The sequence below is a fragment of the Eurypyga helias genome, unplaced genomic scaffold, assembly GCF_000690775.1.
Source record: "Eurypyga helias isolate BGI_N326 unplaced genomic scaffold, ASM69077v1 scaffold10105, whole genome shotgun sequence".
In the NCBI taxonomy this organism is placed as follows: domain Eukaryota; kingdom Metazoa; phylum Chordata; class Aves; order Eurypygiformes; family Eurypygidae; genus Eurypyga; species Eurypyga helias.
Window position 1 is genome coordinate 101,066 of NW_010249522.1, and position 20,585 is coordinate 121,650.

The 20,585-nt window shown below is 47.2% G+C and overlaps 1 protein-coding gene across 1 annotated transcript; it reads right to left on the reverse strand.

Moving 5' to 3' along the window:
• Positions 1 to 202: 202 nt before the first annotated feature.
• Positions 203 to 16,838, reverse strand: LOC104509450 (Golgi integral membrane protein 4-like; the record flags this gene model as incomplete). Its single annotated transcript, XM_010151391.1, is given in 16 exon segments — positions 203 to 364; positions 622 to 702; positions 1,787 to 1,855; positions 2,879 to 3,046; positions 4,117 to 4,229; positions 4,715 to 4,794; positions 5,983 to 6,221; positions 7,399 to 7,725; positions 8,515 to 8,676; positions 11,534 to 11,617; positions 12,209 to 12,291; positions 14,087 to 14,121; positions 14,123 to 14,214; positions 14,730 to 14,783; positions 15,536 to 15,585; positions 16,764 to 16,838. Coding segments are annotated over 16 exon segments (1,874 nt in total), but the record flags the coding sequence as incomplete, so codon positions are not given.
• Between the last annotated feature and the right edge of the window lie 3,747 nt (positions 16,839 to 20,585).

Below are 20,585 nucleotides of genomic sequence, written 5' to 3' on the forward strand. Positions count from 1 at the left end.
GTTTGTGTACAGCTTTAATAGAAAAGAAATGCTACTCTAGAGTATCAAAATTCATATAAACGTACGGGAGCAGCTAATAGAAAAGTAAAAAGTGTAAAACACAAACATTGTTCTTGAAATTAAATAGCCTAAAAAAGTCACCTTTAAAAAAACCCAAACAAACACAGGAATTTGTGTGCTGGCAAAAATTAAGAATCGAGGACTACATCTCCCCTCGTCGGCGAGTCTTTGCCGCAACGGCTCTGCCTCCCTCCTCCTCCTCCTCCTCTTCCTCCTCAGAGTTTTCGTCCTGAGCTGCCTTGCGGTCGTTCTCTCCTCGCGCCTCCTGCTCTCCCTCTGCCCCTCTGTCGTTCTTCTCGTTGGCCTGATAACGACAAAGACACCAGCCTCAGCGCAGCCGCCGAGCCGCGGGCAGCGAGAGGGAGGAGAGCAGTCAGCCGGAGCGGGGAAAGATCCCCGAGGCCTCCAGGCAGCAGGAGTTGGGCATGGGGGTAGAAGGATAAGCAAAAGGAAGTTGGGGCAGCATGAAATGTTAACGTCTGTGACCTAAAGCAAGCTACAGCGGGGACTGCGGGCCGTCGCCGTGACACCGTCACAGCTACGCGTCCGCACCGCGCTTACGTTTTCGTCGTTTTCACCGTACGGCTCTTCGGCGTTGCGTTCCAGGTCTCGTCTCTTCTCTTCCGTCGCATCGTCCTGGATCTGCGGAGCAGAGAGAGGTTGGCTGTGCTGGAGTGGCCTGCAAGGGGCGCCAGCGGCGTGGCTGTATGTGTGTTCACAGCGACGCTTTTACAGAACGCGGGTTCCAAAGAGAGGGAGGAGAGGGCAGGAGAGGGTAAAGGAGGGGAAAAAAAAGCCACCCACGAAGACAGACTTGAACAACAGCAACGTAGAATATTTGAGTCAACCTACTAAAGAAACTGTTTCCAATTACAGCATCCTAACTGCTCCTCGACTGCTCGTTCAGTCACGCCCCAGCCCGGAACGCCTGCAGCGAGCAGGCTGGGCAGCCCGTGGGGAAACACCTGTGACATCCTGTGAGCCAACGGCCAACTGCTCCCAGCTCCCAAAGACCTGACTGAAGTAGCCGCATTGTGAGCTGGGGGGTTCGGAGCGCACGCCAGCTAATCCAGGCCAAGTGGTCCCCGCAGGGCAGTCAGGAGGAGCCGCCTCTATGGCCTCTTGTAAATCGTCAGGGATGGAGAGGAGAAGAGCCGCCGATCGGGGCCGTGCTGCAGACCTGCAGGGCAGCTGTGCTAGCGCGTGCGTAACGAGCACGCCGCTCCGCGTACGGAGGGGAGTCCCTTTCCCCTCCTTTTCTCCTCCAGCTGAAAGCAACGTGCTAGCAGCTTCCTGACTGCTTGACGGCACAAGTAGCAGGGGCTTCCCCAGCTTGGATTGCTTAGGAGGGCGCAGATACAGGGAAGTCGGAGCTAAGGAGTACCTGGCCGCAGAGGCAGCTTGCCCAGAAAGAAGTGTGTGATTAGAGATGCAAAGTTAACGAGGTCTTCAGTGACCTTGGAGGGCTTGAGCTTCTCGTGAATTTCTCCTTCTGTTGTGAATGGCTTCATCTTTTCAATTATTGCAATACTGCGTTCCACGGAACACGAATGGATTGCAGCACAGAGCCACGAGGACAGCAGAGTAATGGCAAAGACCTTCTGGGTCTCACACAGTCACAGAGATTTGGGTTCATTCTGCAGTTGTAAAAGATTGCGATGCTGAACACTGATGGAGACGCACTACGCTGCCCGAGCCCACGCATGCCTTGCGTCTGTTTCCTTACCTCCTCTTCTCCTTCCTCCTGGTATTGCTCATCCACGTTATCTTCCTGCTGGTCGGGATTTCCTGCCATCTGCAGAAAGACCATATGAAAATTCAGCTCTCTGGACATGCCTATTAACTTTAGGAGACCGGAGGTTAAAGCTTCTCGTTCTGGAACTAAAACTTTACGTAAAGCTGAAGTAACAACAACAGCGTAAGACGTTTTTGTGCTTTCATTGGCATCAGTGACAGCCCGGCTGCCTGATTTAGAACCTGCCCTAAGTTAAAAAACAGGCAGTAGAGTGATTATAATAAAACCACTTCACAGAATGAAGCCAGACTTGCCACACTAAGCAGGAAGACAAGGCAATAGTCACACCGCTGAAACACAGACTGTCTCTGCCTACGGGAGTTTCCGGTTCAAATGGAGTGGAAACGCGCAGCAGTCACCGGCGCGGCCACAGGAGGGAAGCGGCCCCACCACGCGCAGCTGAGCGAGCGCAGGTGGCAGGGCGGTGGCACGGAAGGGCTCTGTGCAAGCACACGAGGGTTGTACGGGCGGGTGGCCTTGCAGGGGTTCGTGCGAAGGTAAAAGCGGGGGCCCTGAGCCTCACTGAGCAGAGCCAGCGATGAGACACACGGGTGCACCCCAGCAGCGATTCCGCACGCTGACCCGCACGCATCACACAAAGCTTAAGAGATCCTTAGAAGGGGGGGGCCTACAAGGGTACTGGGAGAGGACTTTTTACAAGAGCCTGTAGTGACAGGACAAGGGGTAATGGGTACAAATTGAAAGTGGGGAAGTTTAGATTAGATATCAGGAAGAAATTCTTCCTGGAGAGGGTGGGGAGGCACTGGCACAGGTTGCCCAGAGAAGCTGTGGATGCCCCATCCCTGGATGTCTTCAAGGCCAGGCTGGATGTGGCTTTGAGCAACCTGGTCTAGTGGAAGGTGTCCCTGCCCATGGCAGGGGGGTTGGAACTAGATGATCTTTAAGGTCCCTTCCAACCCAAACCATTCTATGATTCTATGATTCTTAGAAACCCAAGGACAGCGTTCTCTCGCCAAGCTGGGCTACGCTGACCCCAAACAGGCCCCCTTTCCCATTACTGACCACCAGGTTCTCTTCCATCCCCGGGTGTCCTTGCTTCCGACTGGTTTGCTTCTGCTTTTCATCTTCCTCCGGTAGATTTTCTTCTCGCTCTTGCTCAGCTTCCTCAAACTCATCTTCTCCCTGATTGTTGGGGTCATCAGCAGGGTTCACGTCTTCCGCAGCTGCCTTCTGTAACTCCCAGAAGCCAAGGTTAAATACCTGTTTTAGCTGACAGTCAAATTCCAGCTCACTTGAAAACCACCCTGAGCCAACTCCACGCCCACCGAAACCAGCTGGAACCTCTCTGCAGCATCGGGGGTCACTGGAGAAGCCCGAGTCAGCAGAGTCACAGGACGGCCGTACGCGTGTCTGCTAAACGCTGCGCTGCACCCCCTGCCTTCTTTCACGCAGGCTGTTGGACTCCTTTTGTTTACTGACTGTCTGACAACTGACAACGCCTGATAGGCCCAGGTGAAAAAAGATAAGAGCTTAAACACTCCTGGCTGGGAAGAGCTGATGTGATCGCTCAGCACCAGCCTGCCCCGCAACGCTGACCCTGTCTGCCTCTGTAATGAACTAAGAGGAAACAGCACTCACTTTTCATACTTTACCATTCCGAAAACAAGTGTTTTCCTTCAGCTCATCATTCAGTAAAAGCACTTCTGATATCTGTACGGCTGACAAGTTAAAGAGCCCATAGAAGTATCTACCCTTCAACTCAATTCGCTGGGGACGAGGGGAGGAGGGCGATACGGTTCCACGCCACCGCGTAAGGTGGAGCGTGGGGAAGGCACGGGACTGAGTCTCCTGCGCCCCATCTCCGCAGCTGATACCGCGGCTGCGTTCAGCACCGAGGCGCGTCCTCTTCCAAGATCTCGCGCTTCTGCACCGACCCCACACGACCTGGTTTCGGGGGCTACTGAGGTGGCTCGTACCCTCTTAACTAATGACGGCATAAAAAACTCCGTCACCGCCTCTGGCTGACCGGCAGCGAGTTACTCCGGTCATTTTCTGGAATCCCAGTTTAGCTGTTCAGGTCCCAGCTAAGTCCAAATCCTTTATTCCACCTACAGCGCCGAGCAAAGGAATGCGGAAAAGCAACTTCCTGATTTCTTCCCACGTCAGTAAGGACAACTTCACATAGATGCGAGCAGCCCCCTGGTTCACCTCATTTCTGTAACGTGCAGTTACGGCAGGCGAGACGCGTGGGTTTCACAGCGGTAACCATCGCGGTCCGTAGCGTCGCAACTCATACTCACCGATTCATCCGCCTGCTGACCTTCTGCTTGGGGTTCTGGGCCTTGCTGCTCATTTGCGTTATTCTGATCCTCATCTTCCCCTCCATCCTGCTGCTGGTTGTCGCGTCCGTAAGCTGACAAATTTGGGTTATTATTATTGTATCACAACGTTTCTAGTCAGCCTTTTTAAGAGTCCCTATATACCAGCTTCCACCCTTGCTTTGAGCAGAAGGCAGCCTTTACCTGAAGGGCTTGCCGAGACCTACCACGCTAACAGAGTGAGTTACTGCTAGCAGGAAGCCGATGCCGGAGGAGTATGTGATGTGGAGAGGGCAAACAAAATCACAGGCAGAACCAGGAGTGTAACCAAGACCTGCAAATCCCGATCCTAGTGCCCCAGTCAAAGGACGCTTTTCCTTTCAGGACTGTGGTTGTGAACTTTACTAACTCCTAACTTCAGTTCAGCCAGTGCTACTTGGGCTTCTGGTTTTAAACTGCGAGCTTGTATTTCACGTGAATCCACACTGGATACGAGTACACGAGTGAGTGTTAAAACCTCACGTGAAAGGCAGTACACAGGGAACTCGTGAGCACGGCAGGAACACACGTTTTCTCTTACCTCCTTCCTCTTCCTGAACGCCTTGCTCTTCTTCCCCTTGTACAATATCGTGGTCCACGTTATCGTAATGAGCCTGGTGGCTGAGAAAACCAAAACCCAAATACGTCATTTCAGTTTCAAAAGGGTGGTTTTGCTTTAATAAACAAACCATCCTACTGCATCTCTGTCTCTCCCAGCTCCTGCCAGAGTGAGTTCCAGTTTAGCTTCCTATTACCTAACACTTGTTCACATCTCCTTTCCTGAAAGGAGATACACTGAATAGAACAAAGACTTTCTTGACCTACTACACTACCTTCTGTGCTTGTATTTCTCTATCAATTGGATCGGCCCTGTATTTTCAGAGCTCCTAAGGCAGCATATTCCACAGTCAACACACAAATACTCGGAACTGGAAGCAGAGCAGCTCTCAAATAAAAGGTCTTAAAGACAGACACCAGGGATCACTTACTGGGTTGAATAAGGAGTTTTAGCTTTCATCCTGAAAGGGGTTGACTTGTGCGGCTGCTCTTGCGGGACTGAGTATTCTGACTGTCGATTTATGAAAGGTGCTCTCATACCAACATCTTTTTCGAACATGCTCAAGTTAATAATTCGTATCTCGATGTTTCAGCAAAGAAAATTCTATGGGCTTAAGATTCCAAAAGACAAAAATGGCCACTAGTGATTTTAAACTGAGCATGAGCTTAAGAAAATAGGACAGGGAGGGTGGAAGTCATGGGGAAGATACAATAACACGAATATAGCTGCATTCACAATGACTTTGACACTAGCAGAGTGTTGGTTTCTCCTGAAATCCTGCCTCTACAATGCAGGTAATGCTGGTCACCCTTGTCCGGAAAGCCCTCGTGGAATTACTTAAAACCAGCACCTCAGCTGTAAGAGGAACTTCAGCTTCGGTACTTAATGCCTATCCCATACCAGGACTTCTCCATACAAGATCCAAAGTGCTGCTCAGCAGTAAATAATTACTAACTTACAGCAAGCTTTAAGACAAGGGGCACTGCATGCCAGAGCTCTCCCCAGGACGTGCAGTGTGCACTCACTGCTCCGGGCTTCAGAGGCTTCCATAGTAAAAGGAAAAAGAAGAAGGAAACCGCCCCCTGGAAGAGCAATCAGATTTATCCTTGGGAAGAGGATGAGGCTCACTGGATGCAGTTTCTGGGCAGTCGAGGTTTGCAGGATTAAACCACCCTCTTTCCAAAGGTGGCACGGGGGAAGCCGTAAGACCTAGAGCACAGCCCATGACAAACCATGTAAAGGAATTTAACCTGAGCCGGTTGGTGTAGAGCTTTTCTCCTGGCTCTGCCTGTTTCTGCAGCTGAAGCTCTTTCTCTGGAGGCTGCTGCTGCCGTAGGAGCTGTCCTCGCAGTCTTTGCTGCTGTAGCGACTCCTGATGTTCCTGTAGCTGGTTGGCTTCCTCTGCTCTTCGGGCCGCGAGATGTTGCTGCTCCAGTTGCTGTTCGTAAGCTGCCTTATGCCGTGTTGGTACAGCTTTTGTCGATGTCATCTGTCAGAGAAATGTGTTAGTCACAGAGGAATCATAATTTCAGTGATGACAAACAAGCACGCAGGAACCTGTGACAAGGAGAAATATGCAGATGCTACACGCGATAGGCAAATGGCAGCAAAGGTATTTTAAGTCTTCTCTGCTTAATCATTTCTTTAACGCGGACTGGAAGCGTGGGGGTGTTCGTGGAGGACGCGGGGAAGGAAGAGGAGATAACGGGCTGGAGAAGCCAGGCTCTTCTTACACATCAATAATAACCCCCCCATGTATTGCCGGTAGAAGGAGGATTTGATGACTGACAGTAAAGACAGCAGACACGTTTCCGTGGCTTTAACTGGTAATTTCAGTCGGGGTTGCGTTCAGCCTTAAGGGAGACGTCACACAGTCTCTACAGCCAGCAGTACCCTAAAGTGACTCCCGTTTCACAGCCCAACCTACCGCTGCAGTTCCAATCCACCGCACCCCTTCAGCAGCGGCCTCACCACGCGGCGTTACACACGTAACCTGCCCGCAGCGTGGTCACAGAGCCCAGGGTGAGATCAGTAAAACGTATTTTCCACTGGAGATCCGATGGGGAATGTAAATCCAGGAGTTGCTGCTTTTATTTAATGCTGCACAGAGCCACTGCTGCGCACCCATTTCCCCGGCTATTTCAGTCGTGCTCGTCTCGTAGGCAGAACTTGCCGTCAAACGACAGCGAACACGTAGAGGGAAGGGTGTTTACAGCAGGAGGCGTATCCGACACGGGACCACGCTGTGGTGTGCTGAGACACACCAAATTAGTGAGGCAGGACAGCTCTCCATCAAAGTGCTGAGGATAAGGCTCCTTCCCATCACCTACCACTGGCCTCAGATCTAGAGTAGGAGACGGGATTCACTCCAACTGCCTTTTTTTTTCCCACTTGTTGCTTTTTATCAGCAGAATTAATGTTCATTAAGCTGCTGTTGGCCAGCACTGCAGTGCGTGTGCTAAAGTCAAACCTCAGTCCTATGCATCCAAGTGCTTTGAATCCCAAGTTTTCTATAAACACAATAATTTTATCTAAAAAACAGTGAGTGCTCTGAATCCCAAATTTTCAATAAATATGATTTTACCTAGAAATAAGCGCCAGCCACGGTAAGAGATGCCTCCATTCCAACAGCCAGTCTAACCGCGTGGCAGAAGAGAGCTCCATACCTCTGAATGAAGACGATCGCCCAACATGTTGGTTTCTTCTTCCTTCTGCTCCTGTTTTTTCCATTCCTGAGGTACTTGATCCTGTTCCTCCTCCAAGTGCTCAGGCTGACCTGCCTGCTCCATTTCTTCTTCTTCAAGTTCTTTTTTGCGTTCCTCTTCAACCTGATCAACTCGCTGCTCATCATCCTCTCCAGCTTCTTGTTGCTCCTGGATGTTGAGCTCTTTGGCGTGCTGGCCCTCGTGAGCCCTTCTTTGCAGATGAGAAGGCTCAGCTCTGTCTTCTTTCTCCTGGGTATTTATTTCTTCTCTCTCCTTTGGCTTCTCATTCTGCAAAACACACACAAGATTACACATGCACGAGATATCACAGACATCGTATTTTTAGGAGAGCCAAGGACCGGATACGGACACCTTTATTCCAGCCCGCGGCAGTGCAGGTGTTGTCAGGAGAGCCAAGCACCTGCTCCGGGACAAGGCACCCCTCCTGCCCACGCTACCAACACCCACTTCTCGCCTCTGCGCAGCAGCACGAGGTGTGGTACAGCCCCATCGTAAACCAGGCTGTGCCTCACCTTATCTGAAGTGGGACAGAAAGATCTTACAAATCTCCAAAAGGAAGCTTTGTGGTTTTATTTCCTGCAGGTTCTGCTGGCCAAGAACTCTTGTAAAACAAAACCACAGCTGATTTTGTAACTTCTAGACTTTACCCACAACTTGGCTCTTTTCCTTTTTGAACACCAGATAGCGTGCCAACTTGGAACATCCTGACTTGAAGGGTGACACCAAAACTTTGTAAAACACAGGAAAAGACAGTTTCTTCAGAACGCCCTAAAGCTTTTCTGTAACATGAGAGATCTAAAATTTTAGAGACCGCTCAATATTCCTAAAAATTCAGATTTTTAGCAACTTCTTAAAACAGTAACCAGTTTTCAGTGCCATCAGTCGTATGAGCAAAGGTCATGGTGAATCAATGCAACCGTTCCTCACTGCTTCACGCAAGAGCCGGCCAGCATGCACCAGCAGGCACACGCTTCTCACAGACGTTCAGCCCGGACCCGGCCTTTGCCCCACATGAACGGTTTCCTGCAGGGCCCGTCACCAGGCAGTACTTCGTACCTCCTCCTGCTCTTCGGCATCAGGGCGCAGCGTGGGGTCACTGCGGGGAGACGGCGCTCGCCCCTCGGCTCGCTCATTCTGTCGTTCTAACTGCTCAGGCTGGCGGAAACTTGGCATTTTGTTGAGCGTGTCCTTCAGCTGTTTGTACTCTTCCACCTGGGACTGAAGACAACACGTTAATTACCGTGTGTCCAAATGAGTTTCTTCATAAAGCACCGTCACCCCAGGGTGAAACTGCCAGCAAGACACGTGGTAGAAAGCCTCGATATTCACCTCAGAGCAAATACCAGGGAGGAGAAGGGACGGGAGCTTTGAAAATCAGGTGTTTCCACGCACTAGACAGCATTGATTCATCACAGTCTTTTCAGCCAAAGTGCACATGCATACAAAATATATTAGAAACATCTCTGTGGGACAAAGATGAAGATTTGTTTTATTCATGCCAAGCAGGAGAATCATCAAAGGGGGATGATGCAGTTTTCTTGGCAGACTAAAGCAAGGGAAATCAAGAGCCCCACAACTTCTCCTTTGCTGGTAGAAAGAAGTAGAGTTCTTTCAGAAACAGCAGCTCTAAGGGACGTACACACGTGATGAAAACGCCAAATCCTCAACATTCAGACAGGTGTTACACGAGACAACAGCCAACATACAGAACGGAGGCAAAGAAAATCATCGTTGGTGAAGAACAAGGGAAAAAAGAAGGAAAAAAAAAAGAAAAGGAAGAGAGAAAAATGTGAATTTCTAAATTCTTGGTGAAAAGCAACAGTAAAGTGTTGTACTTTGATTTGTTGTTCAATTTTGTACAAGATTGGGATACCTCCAAAAAGCTCTGGGGCCCAGACTGAGCCTCCAGACGGGCTGGGACACGGTCCCTGTCTATACAGCACACGTACGAGATTATCTCGTAAATTAAAGCTCTTGAGAGGGCCAGGATTTATAAAAGCTGACCAGCTGCATATGCAGAAGGTGCTGCCCCATCAGAGGGCTTCTCCATTGCTCCCATGGAGGCGGCAGGGGTGTTTACTACCCATTTTGAAAGCAGAGGTGCGTTTCATAATCCTTTTAAACTTGGCGTGAAAACTGGCTACGGCTTCCACTCGGTGACTGCGTGTGCCACGTGTGCGTTATGTGGTATCATAGCAATCAATAGTACAGCAGACAGGCACGATGCATCGATATACAATGCATAATACTCATACAAAACAATATCCACAGTGCTACAGATTGACATGATGCAACGCGTAACCGCTCTGAAGCCAGACGCACCTCGAAGCCTCTTCAAAAGACTATGGCATCCGTTAAAACAGACGGGCCTAAAAGCAAAGCAGAACGCACAGTAATTACTCTCGTCATTCCAGAGGGATACTTCTGCTTCCTGATTAACTGCTGGAGAGTCCAATAAGAAATTTCAGAGGAAAAAAGTAGTGTTTACTGAACGTAAGACTAATACACGGGCCTCTGATTTGTTTTCCCCCACTCACTGACCAGGCATAGAGAGCGAGGTACCAGGATTTTTAAACAGCGCACGTCCAGATCAGAATGCAAGCACCCCGTTCCGCTGCACGAGTCACTGAGCTGAACATTGTGATTCAAGGCCGCAGCTTAAAAGGTATTAATACTGGCAGAAAGACAGGGTTTATAAAAATATGTTACGAATCTGTCTGGCTGTTGGAGCTATGGAAAAGTACAAAGATTCCAATGCCTTAAAGATTCAGGTCACAGATTCATTAGAGCAGGACTGACTACTGATGTTTAATGTCTAGAATACACTTAGAGCCGTGTTTCTAAGCAGTAATCCCTTGGGAACTTTCTGTAGCTGGTTTGCAGGAGAAACACCGTGACGGTGCTAAACACCTTCTGTTCAGGAATGTGCAACACCCTTCTCTTGAAGGAAAGGCTCTCTGTATGGCAAACGCCACATTCAGATTGCAGCTAGAAAGGCTTTGTGTGACATGGGTTTTCTAATTAAAGAACTGCATCAAAACCAGGAGCAGTGTATGGAGCTTCCCTTTGGATCCGGTGAACCTTAAATCAGACCCTGCCTCTGCCCTTGTGGATCTGCAGATGTTAGCAAATACATCCCAAGTGGCTAATGTGGCCAGTGGGAGAAGAGCTTAAAATGAGCTGCCAGCATATTCCAGTACTGGAAACTAAGATTCTTCATATATTTAGTCTGTGAGGGACTTTCCTGGTCTTTCCCAGTTTTCTGAATGTCTACACATATTGACATGCACAACAAGCAGAACTGGGGGGGGAAGATCCAACGCTTTTAATGCTGCTGATGGTTTTGTGGACCATAAAAATACTTAAATGAAGAGAACTAGTCAGGAATAAAAATAACTTCACACTGCCTCATTGCCTTTGCCTCTGATCTTTCACCAACAGCCTTGCTCTGCTCCAACACAACTGCTTTCAGCCTGCCCGTGGCCCACACAGCTTGCACTGGCACAGCTGGCTGCATCTCCAGTACTCTTGCAGAGTTGGCGTGTAGTTCGCTTGGAAATGACACTTAAGAAAGGCCACGCTGCTGCTGCTTTTGAACTGATCTGAGTTCCACCTGGAGTTTACATTCCTCCATGTATACTCTACTTCTGCTGCCGTGACGTCGAGCCTTATCAACCTCGCACACACACGGTCAGTTTCCAGTGTGCCAGCCTCCAGGTTTTTGTGTTACGTGTGAACGTCAGCGTGGGATGTTAAACTAACAGAAGTTCTATCAGAGAAGACAGAGAAGAAAAGTAATCGACAGCTCTCGTGGAAGCAGAGATACTCTTTGTATCAGAAACACATGCAGTCTTGGGCCTACAACGCATCCTTTTGTTTTCCAACAGCCCTATGATTCGTTGCAGCTTCTCTGAAGAGCCACCCTCGAAGTCATGCAGGTCCCTGCAGTGTGCAGCGTGGTGCTAACTGCCAGCTCCCCATGCGAAAGGCGACATGCACAAGGTCACACTCAGCTGAACCAGGAGAAAGGAGTTTTAGGAAGGTTAGAGCCAGCAGAAGCTGCTTTCCTTCTGACCTGTGCAGCAGCTAGTGCACTCTTGTGGTCTTCCAGTGTCACTACAAGCTGGTTGTGTTGGGAGAGTAAGTTCTTATGCTGTTGCTACACAAAGAGAAGAACATCACAGGTTTCACAAAGTTCATTCTAAAGGTAAATTAGGTAGCCTGGGGGATTTGGAACTAGGAAGAGGATTCAATTTGTTCCGAAAAGAAAATCCTGAGTTGGAATGGCAGCATTTATTTATTTAATGTGGCATACTAAACACTCAGAGAAAACAAGTGTGCCAGGAAAGAAAATTTTGGAGGCCAGAATTTGTGTAACTAAAATAAAATTAAAAGTTGGAGTAGTTATTGATGAATGTTTTAAAAAACAGAGCTGGGAAACATTCATTTCAGCAAATTTAGTTTGCCAAGACACAATTCTTAACTTGTAAAGTCAAATTTCCAATTCCAATTTCTGTACTGAATACTTCTCTTCCAGTTCTTTGGTTTGGTTTTCTTTTGCCAAATGAGTACGGACTGAAAGTGCAGGTGGCAAAAAGACAAGAAATCCAGCTCAGCCGTATTCCTTTCCTCTCTGCCACCGAACAGAGACTGCAGGCCTTCAGCACAGCCCGTTTCTGGTTTCTGAACACTTGGGAAAACTTTTCGTTTTCCTCACCGTCTTGAAAGTTCTCCTCAAAGCAAAGCCTACCTTGACATCTTGTAGCTGGGTGTGAATGTCTTGGTGAGCTTTTCTCAGCTGTCTGTTCTCCTCCCGCAAGTTGTACAGGGATTCTGTTGAAAAGAAATGATACACAGAATTTAAACCCAGTCAGATTTATACCACCAGATTAGGCACCAAAATTAAGACTATAACACAAACTACATAAAATCTGACACAGCTGCAAAGGATTTGAGTAACTGTATGGCCTGTGTGTTACATCTCTCCCCAGCCCTATAAAGAGCCTCATATTTTCAAGCAGAAAATTGTAAAAATTTTAAAAGGTGATTCTCCCCTTCTGCTCCACTCTCAGGAGACTCCCCCTGCAGAAGGACATGGACCTGTTGGAGTGGATCAGGGGGCTGGAACCCCTCTGCCATGGGGACAGGCTGAGAGAGGTGGGGTGTTCAGCCTGGAGAGGAGAAGGCTCCGGGGAGACCTTATAGCACCTTCGAGTGCCTGAAGGGGCTTCAAGGAAGCTGGGAGGGTCTGTAGTGACAGGACAAGGGGTAACGGGTTTAAATTGAAAGCGGGGAGGTTTAAATTAGATATCAGGAAGAAGTTCTTCCCAGAGAGGGTGGGGAGGCCCTGCCACAGGTTGCCCAGAGCAGCTGTGGATGCCCCATCCCTGAAAGTGTCCAAGGCCAGGCTGGATGAGGCTTGGAGCAACCTGGTCTAGTGGAAGGTGTCCCTGCCCATGGCAGGGGGGTTGGAACTGGATGGTCTTTAAGGTCCCTTCCAACCCAAACCATTCCGTGACATTTGGTTAGATTTTGTATTAGTGCACCCAGTCTGCAACTGGAATTACACATCACTGTTCCTGCTGGGGACTGCAGACAGCAAACTTCATTATGGTAATCTGAACCTTTAGGATGCAGAGAAGAAGCCACACTCCTCTCTTCCCCCACATCGCATCTGGTGAGTGAGAATTTTATGTGGTAGGACTAAGCTATTCTTCTGGAAGAGGTGCCCAGATGGCCAGCATACTTAAAAAGCTTTACGTTCTGGGACCAGGGAGAGGGGCTTCTCTTCCCACTCCTTACATTATGTTGATGTGGAATACTGCAAGCAGACGCAGGCAAGCTCTTCCCACACTCCAAGCTGCTAGGCTGCAATCCAGCTCAGTCCAAGAGCTGTATGACTTCAGTGGTGTGGTGCCAAGGCGGAATTCATAAACACAGCCTCTGTGCAGACAAAGCTGCAGACAGCTCCAGGACTCACTCGTGTGGTAGTGACACATGGCAGGAAGTGGCTGAAGGCCCTCGATGGGGACAGCCCCATCCTTTTGTTCTGTGCAGTTGTGTAACTGGGAGTGAAGGGGTCTGCAAACTGCAAAGAATCTCTTTAATAGGAAACTGGATGCCAAGAGTAACTACGGAATACTTTATCATCCAAGTGTACAGGTGCAGCGTGTTTCAGAGAAGCTGACACATCTAGAGAAAACGAGGTCTGCAATGTGTATAGAGTCACTTCTACCAGAGATTTAATTGTGCTCTTTACCAAGCGGCAAACATTCTCAGATTGCCTTTCAGTGACAAAAAAGAGTAAAGAGCAAATCAATTTTTCCAGGTTTATACAAGTCTTAGAAGAAAAATGAAAGACTGGATAAACCAGCCACTGCTGCTCGACGGGCTCAAGTGCTGCGTTTCTTACCCTTTCTCTAACGTAGAAACACGCAGCGCACACACGAGCAGATTCCAGGGAGAGGCCACAGAAAATAACCAGGAAGATGTAACTCATCAGGAGGCGCAAGGTACACAAATGAGCTGTTAGCGAGACCAGAGACAATGCCCTTCTGTCTCCCATCACACAAAACACCACGACAAACACACGTTTGAAGATGGGGAGCCAGGTCCGGGCTGCACATACCCTTCAGCTTAGAGATCTCCTGCTCTTTTTCCAAAGTGATCGCTGAACGTTCTGCTGAACTCTTCTCCTTGTTTTCGGTGATCTTCCTCAAGGTCAGCATGCTGTTTCTTCAGTTCTTCGTGTTGACTCTGCAAACACCAAGTTGGACACTGGAACAGTTCTGTCTCTGTGTATCTGGCTAATATTGTCTTTGGCAATTTGTTAAGTAAGTCCAGATGAATCGGAAGCATTTGGAACAAGAGGTTTATTATTCAAAGCACGCATATTGCAACTCCTCTCAAACACCAAATGATCTCTGTGATGAGTAGGCTCCTGTTCTAGGGCTACATCAGCTCCCCCTGCAGTTGCCCTGTCCCACTGGGAGCTGCTGAAGTTGGCTGTGAAGTTCCTTGCATGCCAAACCCTACAAGTCTGATAAGTCGGTGACCCATACAAGTAATGGCATTTGGTAAGATTAAATTACGCCCAGGAAAGCCTGGCTGGAATAAGCTGCAGTAAAGCACCTTTCACCAGCACTATTGTAAGAGGAAGGCACCATGGGCGTACTGATATTCTGGAGTGAATTTCCAGAAGCCAGGGAGGCTGCATCTCCCCGACACGGCAGAATGCCAGCGTCCTCTGAAACTGGATCCGTGTTACCTACCTTCAGCATCTGGTGCTGTACGCTCAGTGCGCTGTACCGGCTGTTGGAGTCTTGCTGCAAGACAAAACCACCCGCGTTAAGCACAACACCGCCGTCGTTCTCCGACCCCTGCGCATGCAGTTATTATTTAGGAGTTGCAAGCCAAGGGACAATCGCTCTCCAGGAAACAATCTCTCCACGTGCTTTGGAACATCCCAAGCACAAATGCTTTGCACTTACTGCAGCAACAGCGTATTTTAACTTGGGCTACTCGGCTCAGAAACTGCTCCCCAGTTTCACCATGAAGTAGCCATAAATTCCTAATTTACTCGCTTTTTATGAAGAGTTCTCACAGGTCTCTGGGTCCTTTGCTAGACAGAGCTTTCCTTCTGGCACTTGGTATATAAAACAGTTTCTTGAACTTTTTATGCTTTCCAGTTCAAAAACCACGTTAGAAAGTTGCCACTGTCCTTTTCCCTCTGGACTAAGCTACAAAAAGATTTCTAATACCTTATTTATTTGTCCCCTTTCCCTTTAAAAAAGGTAACATTAGGTTTGAACTACCATAATATAAACAGGAAGATATTTTCTAAATTAATTTTCTGGAAATATATTAGGATCTGCTAATATATTTCAGCTATTACAGCTCAAATAATTAGGAATTGCGGAGCACTTACGCACGCAGAGCAGAAGTTGAGTAAGTGAGCGCTCTGTCAATTAGTACTTCATGAGACCTCTTTGAGCAGCTATAATTGCAAAGCACTTCTTTTTCTTGCAGCTCAAATAGCATCACCTATTAGAAACTTGTACTAGGAATGATTACTTACCCTTCCTTTATTTAGTGTTTCCTGTGCTTCTAGTTTATAAACAAGAAAATCTACAACATCGAAAGAAAAATACTGATTAAAACCCCAGTAAGATTAGAATCTGTACTTAAATAACATAACTGTTGCATGCATAAATTCTCTTAGGAGCTGAATACCTATGGAGTTACAATTTTCCAAAAGATCTTCAATAAAACACTATAGAGAATTCAATACAATGCCCAAATTTTGACAAAAACATTTTCATTTTAAAATTTCATTAAGTATTTTTAAATAAAAGTTCCCTATCTTAGTGTGACATTCAGGCTCAAGACTCGGGTGGGTAATTAAAGCTCTTACATGAACTCCCTCACAGCAGAGGCCCAGTAGCATCATCCAAAAGGAAAAGACATTTAGAAATTGTGTATTCTTGTATTAGGATTAAAAAATAGGGGCTTTAAGAAGTGTGAAAGCCTAAATAAAACAAACATTTCCACTTTTGTTCCTTGATCTTTTCAGGATTTGCGAAAGCCAACCCCTCTCTGCATAGCAATGGGACAGCTGGGCACTAGATGGCACCAGAAGGCTACCGAGAACTGCACAGTAAGCGTGGTTTCTTACACCTCCTCAATACTGAAGTAGTTTCTTGAAGTCAGCGGCTGAATTCTCACTTTTAGGAAGCATACAGGCTTTACTCTGAAAACTGTGGCGAATTGAGAACAACAAAAGACTCAGAAGATGGCATTCTGCTCAAGTTTCATAGAGGGCAGATGTGGAAGAAATACAGTGTATGCCAACATTCCCCTCACACACACCTAGAACCTAGTTTTAATCAGAAAAAGGTAAGTTTACCCTTAAGCGTGTGTAAAAACACTGAGTGTAATTTCACACTGATGGAGCACAGTAAGAGAGCCCATGTTTCTGGCACCAGTTTTACATATTTAGCGTGTTGGAACAGGATTTACTCGTGCCCGTAACTCCACATCGATAGACACGTATTCCCCATGTATCCTATGCCATGCTGCAGGGAGCTGTGAGCAGCACTGAAAAGATGGTTACTTTTAATAAGTACGAGGCTTTAATTAATTATTTAGGAAGACGTACTTAAGAGACCCCCACAGATCTGCCAGGGTGGGCCTGCTAACGCGCTCTAGGTCGGTAACTCGTTTCAAATGGAACAAGACACATCTGAAGTTACTTTCTAAAAGAATCAAGTTACATTAAACGTCAAAAGTGAAAAGCATGTTTTTACCTTCTTTCGCTTTCTTATGTTCAAGCCTTTCCTTTTGTAATGACTTTTCTAATCTTGACCTGTGCTCATATACAACTGAAAAGAGAAATTTTGTACACAATTCATTTTCAAAGTAACATAACCCCAACACCCCCCCCCACCCCAGCACGCCCAGAAAGCATTGGCACAGAACGCACCAGGGAAATGCAAGTGGAATGAGGTCATAGGATGAAGAGGCTGTTTGCATCATTGGGGACAGTAACAGTTTTTCTTTTATTGCAGGCTTTATTGATCCTGATTTCTGGGTTATTTGCACTGCATAAACGTAGAATGTGATAACCATGTGAGTGATTTGTTGACGGGCACAGTCAGCTGTAGCAGATAGCTGACTCCTTCCTTCTTAGCTATGCAGGCACGCGTTGTGCTGGGCTTTCGTTCTCTCCTCCCTTTTTGGTAAGGAAACAAGGAAATCAGACAGGACAACCTTACTGCCAGCATAAATCCTGGCAGCAAACTGTCTCCAGGAGGGAAGAGATGCACAAGAGCAGAATGGCTTCGAAAGGTGCAGTGGTTCACTCGACATGCCTTAGCCAAGGCATGAAGAACCGGAGATCCATTCCTAAATTCTCCCAAAAACTCGGACAACACAGTTTTCAGTAACCCTGTTTTTTTGTGAAGCCTGAGTAACTACCCTTTCACACCACAGCCCTGCTGAAGGCCCACAGACTGCACAAGGAAATCCTTAGGTATAACGTCCTGCACTCCTTGGTAAGCACGTGCTGACGGCAGGTCTGCGTACGCCGAAGCACCCCATACTTGCGGTATCCACACGGTCTGAGGAGGATTTTGGGGGTTTGGAGATTTATTTTCCCACACACACCCTCCCAGTTAAGGAGATAGGGCAGAAGGAACAAAAGAAATCATCTGAAGGGCTAGGGTAGCTGAAGTATAAAGCTAAACCAGATGCTGCTCAGTAAGGCTAGGGTATCAGAGACTGCTCGTCAGGAAATCACTTCAGTTTGAGCGTGAAATTTAATCTTCACTGATTTTTAAATCCATTTATGCATTTTCTTCAATTGCGTCAAAACTCACACGAAGCTCTAGAGACGAATGAAGAAATGGTCTGCACTTCAGCCAAAAAGCAACATGCTGAGGCTTGGGGGCACCACTCATCCTTACAATATGCTACATCCTCAGGGGACCAGGTAACGGTGGTTGGTCATGGGGTGCATCGCTGTCCCCTCCAGCAGGGTTACTGCCTACGAAAAGGCATTTTTTAGGAAGATGCTCTCACATCTTTACAAAATTCTACAAGCCCCTGAGCTGACACTGTTACCAGTAGAGATGGTTCTGCTGCTGCTTCTCGTACTGTCCTTCCCTTGGCTCTCGCTGCCACGGGGGACAGGGCAGCAGGACCTAACAGCTGGGGACAGGGTGTGTGACAATCTCTTCTGGTGGCAGTGACAACCTTCTTCTAGTTTTTTAGGGTATGATAACTCCTGGTCATCTCAGTGACCAACCATGGTGTCACTAGAGACCTGACGAAAGCAGACGCCCATGACAGATACACACAGGGAGCTGACAGGATCCCTTTGGCATGGTCTCCCCGCAATTTATGGTTCCTAAAGACTGCCTGCAGGCCCTTTGCATACACCATTCCAAAATGGATTTTACATTTAAGAATTTGTCTAATTGTTTGTTGCATCCACATGTATTTAGGACACCAAATAGCCTCTGGCATAGAGCCACACCACTTAGCTGCCAGTAAAGCAGCATTTCATTCAGCTTGTGCTTTGACCATCTCTCACAAGCGATGGGACAGATCAGTCCCTATTTACTCTTTCCTCACCAGGCTGAAGGATCATTATCTGAAACAGCCCAACTTTGCAGCAAAGATATTAGTTCAAACTCCCACAAATGTACAGTTATATTTGTTCAAGCTCAGTTTAACCCAAGTACCTTCCACTATCCAAATTATAATTTGCACTCTTTTTAAGAGTTACTAATTTATATTACTGGAATGTGTGATTATTCCTTCAAGGCTAGGAAACTCATTCTCTGAGAAGCGAACTGTTGATGAACATAAAAGCCTTCCACAGGAAGCATCAAATAAAGATTTTTATCTCGGCAGACAAGGAAAACTCCTCTTGCACCTTAAAACATGTCCTTAATTCCACCAAGGTGCATGCTGCAGGCTATTTAGCTACTGGCTTATCTACAAGGGTTTATGTTTTGGCTTAGAAGCTGGATTGCTAATCAACCCTTGTCACCTATCTCTACTTTGCTATTTATCTTCTAAAGTCAAGGGCATCAGTCAAGACAAACTAATGTATCAACATCCTCTGCAACAAAACAGGCACATAATGAATATTCACAAAGTCACCAGCAAGTAAGAGTTCAGAGAAGGAGAGGAGAACGGCAGCACTACAGGAAAGGTTTCATCTAGGCAGCAAAGATTGTGAATTCTGAATTACACTGCCAACAGGACCAGTGATTGCAGCATAGCAACTCAGGAGAGAAATGAAAATCCATAATGGGTCCCCCCTCCCATGCAGTCAGGGGTGGAAATAAGCTTTTTGGCAAACAGGCTAAACCACAAATGGATTTGGAGGTAGCATTTTCCATTTCACTTCTTTGTGTGCAGGCGTAGCTGTCTTGGCTCCTCCTAGTGTTTTAACAAGGGCGGGGGGAACGCTGCACAACAAACCCATGATGGTAAGGGCCGCAGGAAAGAAAGCACGCAACAGTTTGGGTTTAGGGACCATGGTGCTCTACGGCTCTCACAGCTAATTGCATCTGTGCTGAGTTTGGCTGTCCCGTCTTCACCCCGCGCTTCCAAGCGTTGTCTCTATGTCCCTCCAGGTAGCGCGTCCCCACTCTGCGTGCCAGCCTCTGAAATACTGCCACAAAGCTGGGAATGTCTTAAAAGAGCCTCTCAGACAGCCAGAAAGGGCTAAGAAAAACTGCCTCCTATGCCTCTCCCCTTCTAGGTCACTTGCTGGTTGGTTCGGCAGTGTTTTCCTCTAATAAAAAGTCCACAATGTGCAGTGGAATGAAGATTATGAGTAATTATTAAGAAAACATAGCTTCCATATTTTCTCACTTGCTCTTTTTGGTAGCAGGTTACAGGTCAGGTTTCCTAAGTACATATAGGAAGTTCCTAAGTTCATCTCCCATAAATATAAATTATTCCCACCAGTCAGGAACTTCCTAGGCATGAGTCCAAACTACAAGGCACTTGTTAATACAGCAGGGCTTTATCCTTCCTCCCTGCCAGCCTGGATAGAAGATGTCTGAGCAAGAATCTCAAAGAAATAAATACACTGAAAAACATGTTTTCTATTACAGGTTTCCCAGCGGAGGGTGGAACCTGTATCAGGGATCTGACAGATTCCTGTCGGCGTGAAGCACCAACATGGCATTTCACAAATTACTGTTTTCCTAAGGTAAGTTCTTAATTTTGTACTGATCTTTGCACAAATAATTGAACTTTGTCTCTACGTTATATATAATAGGATAGTAAAAAAAAAAAAAAAATCATGGTCATCTAATGGCTAATACACAGAGTTCCAAAGCTGGAATAACTGCAGGCATCAGTCTAATTCCTTAAGTTACCTATATAATGTAACATCCATGAAGGAACAACGAATACCATCAATCCACAGAGAGGTGATCCAGCCTCAAAGAGTAAAGCCCAAAACCAGTAACATCTCAGCTGCTTAAAACACCTTCCGCCTTCACCAAGGACATATTTAACAGCTATTTAATTGACCCCAATTAAATCCAGTCCTGGATTTAAGATGTTTTTCACACAGAAGGGAAAGTGGAGGAGAAGGCCTGGGG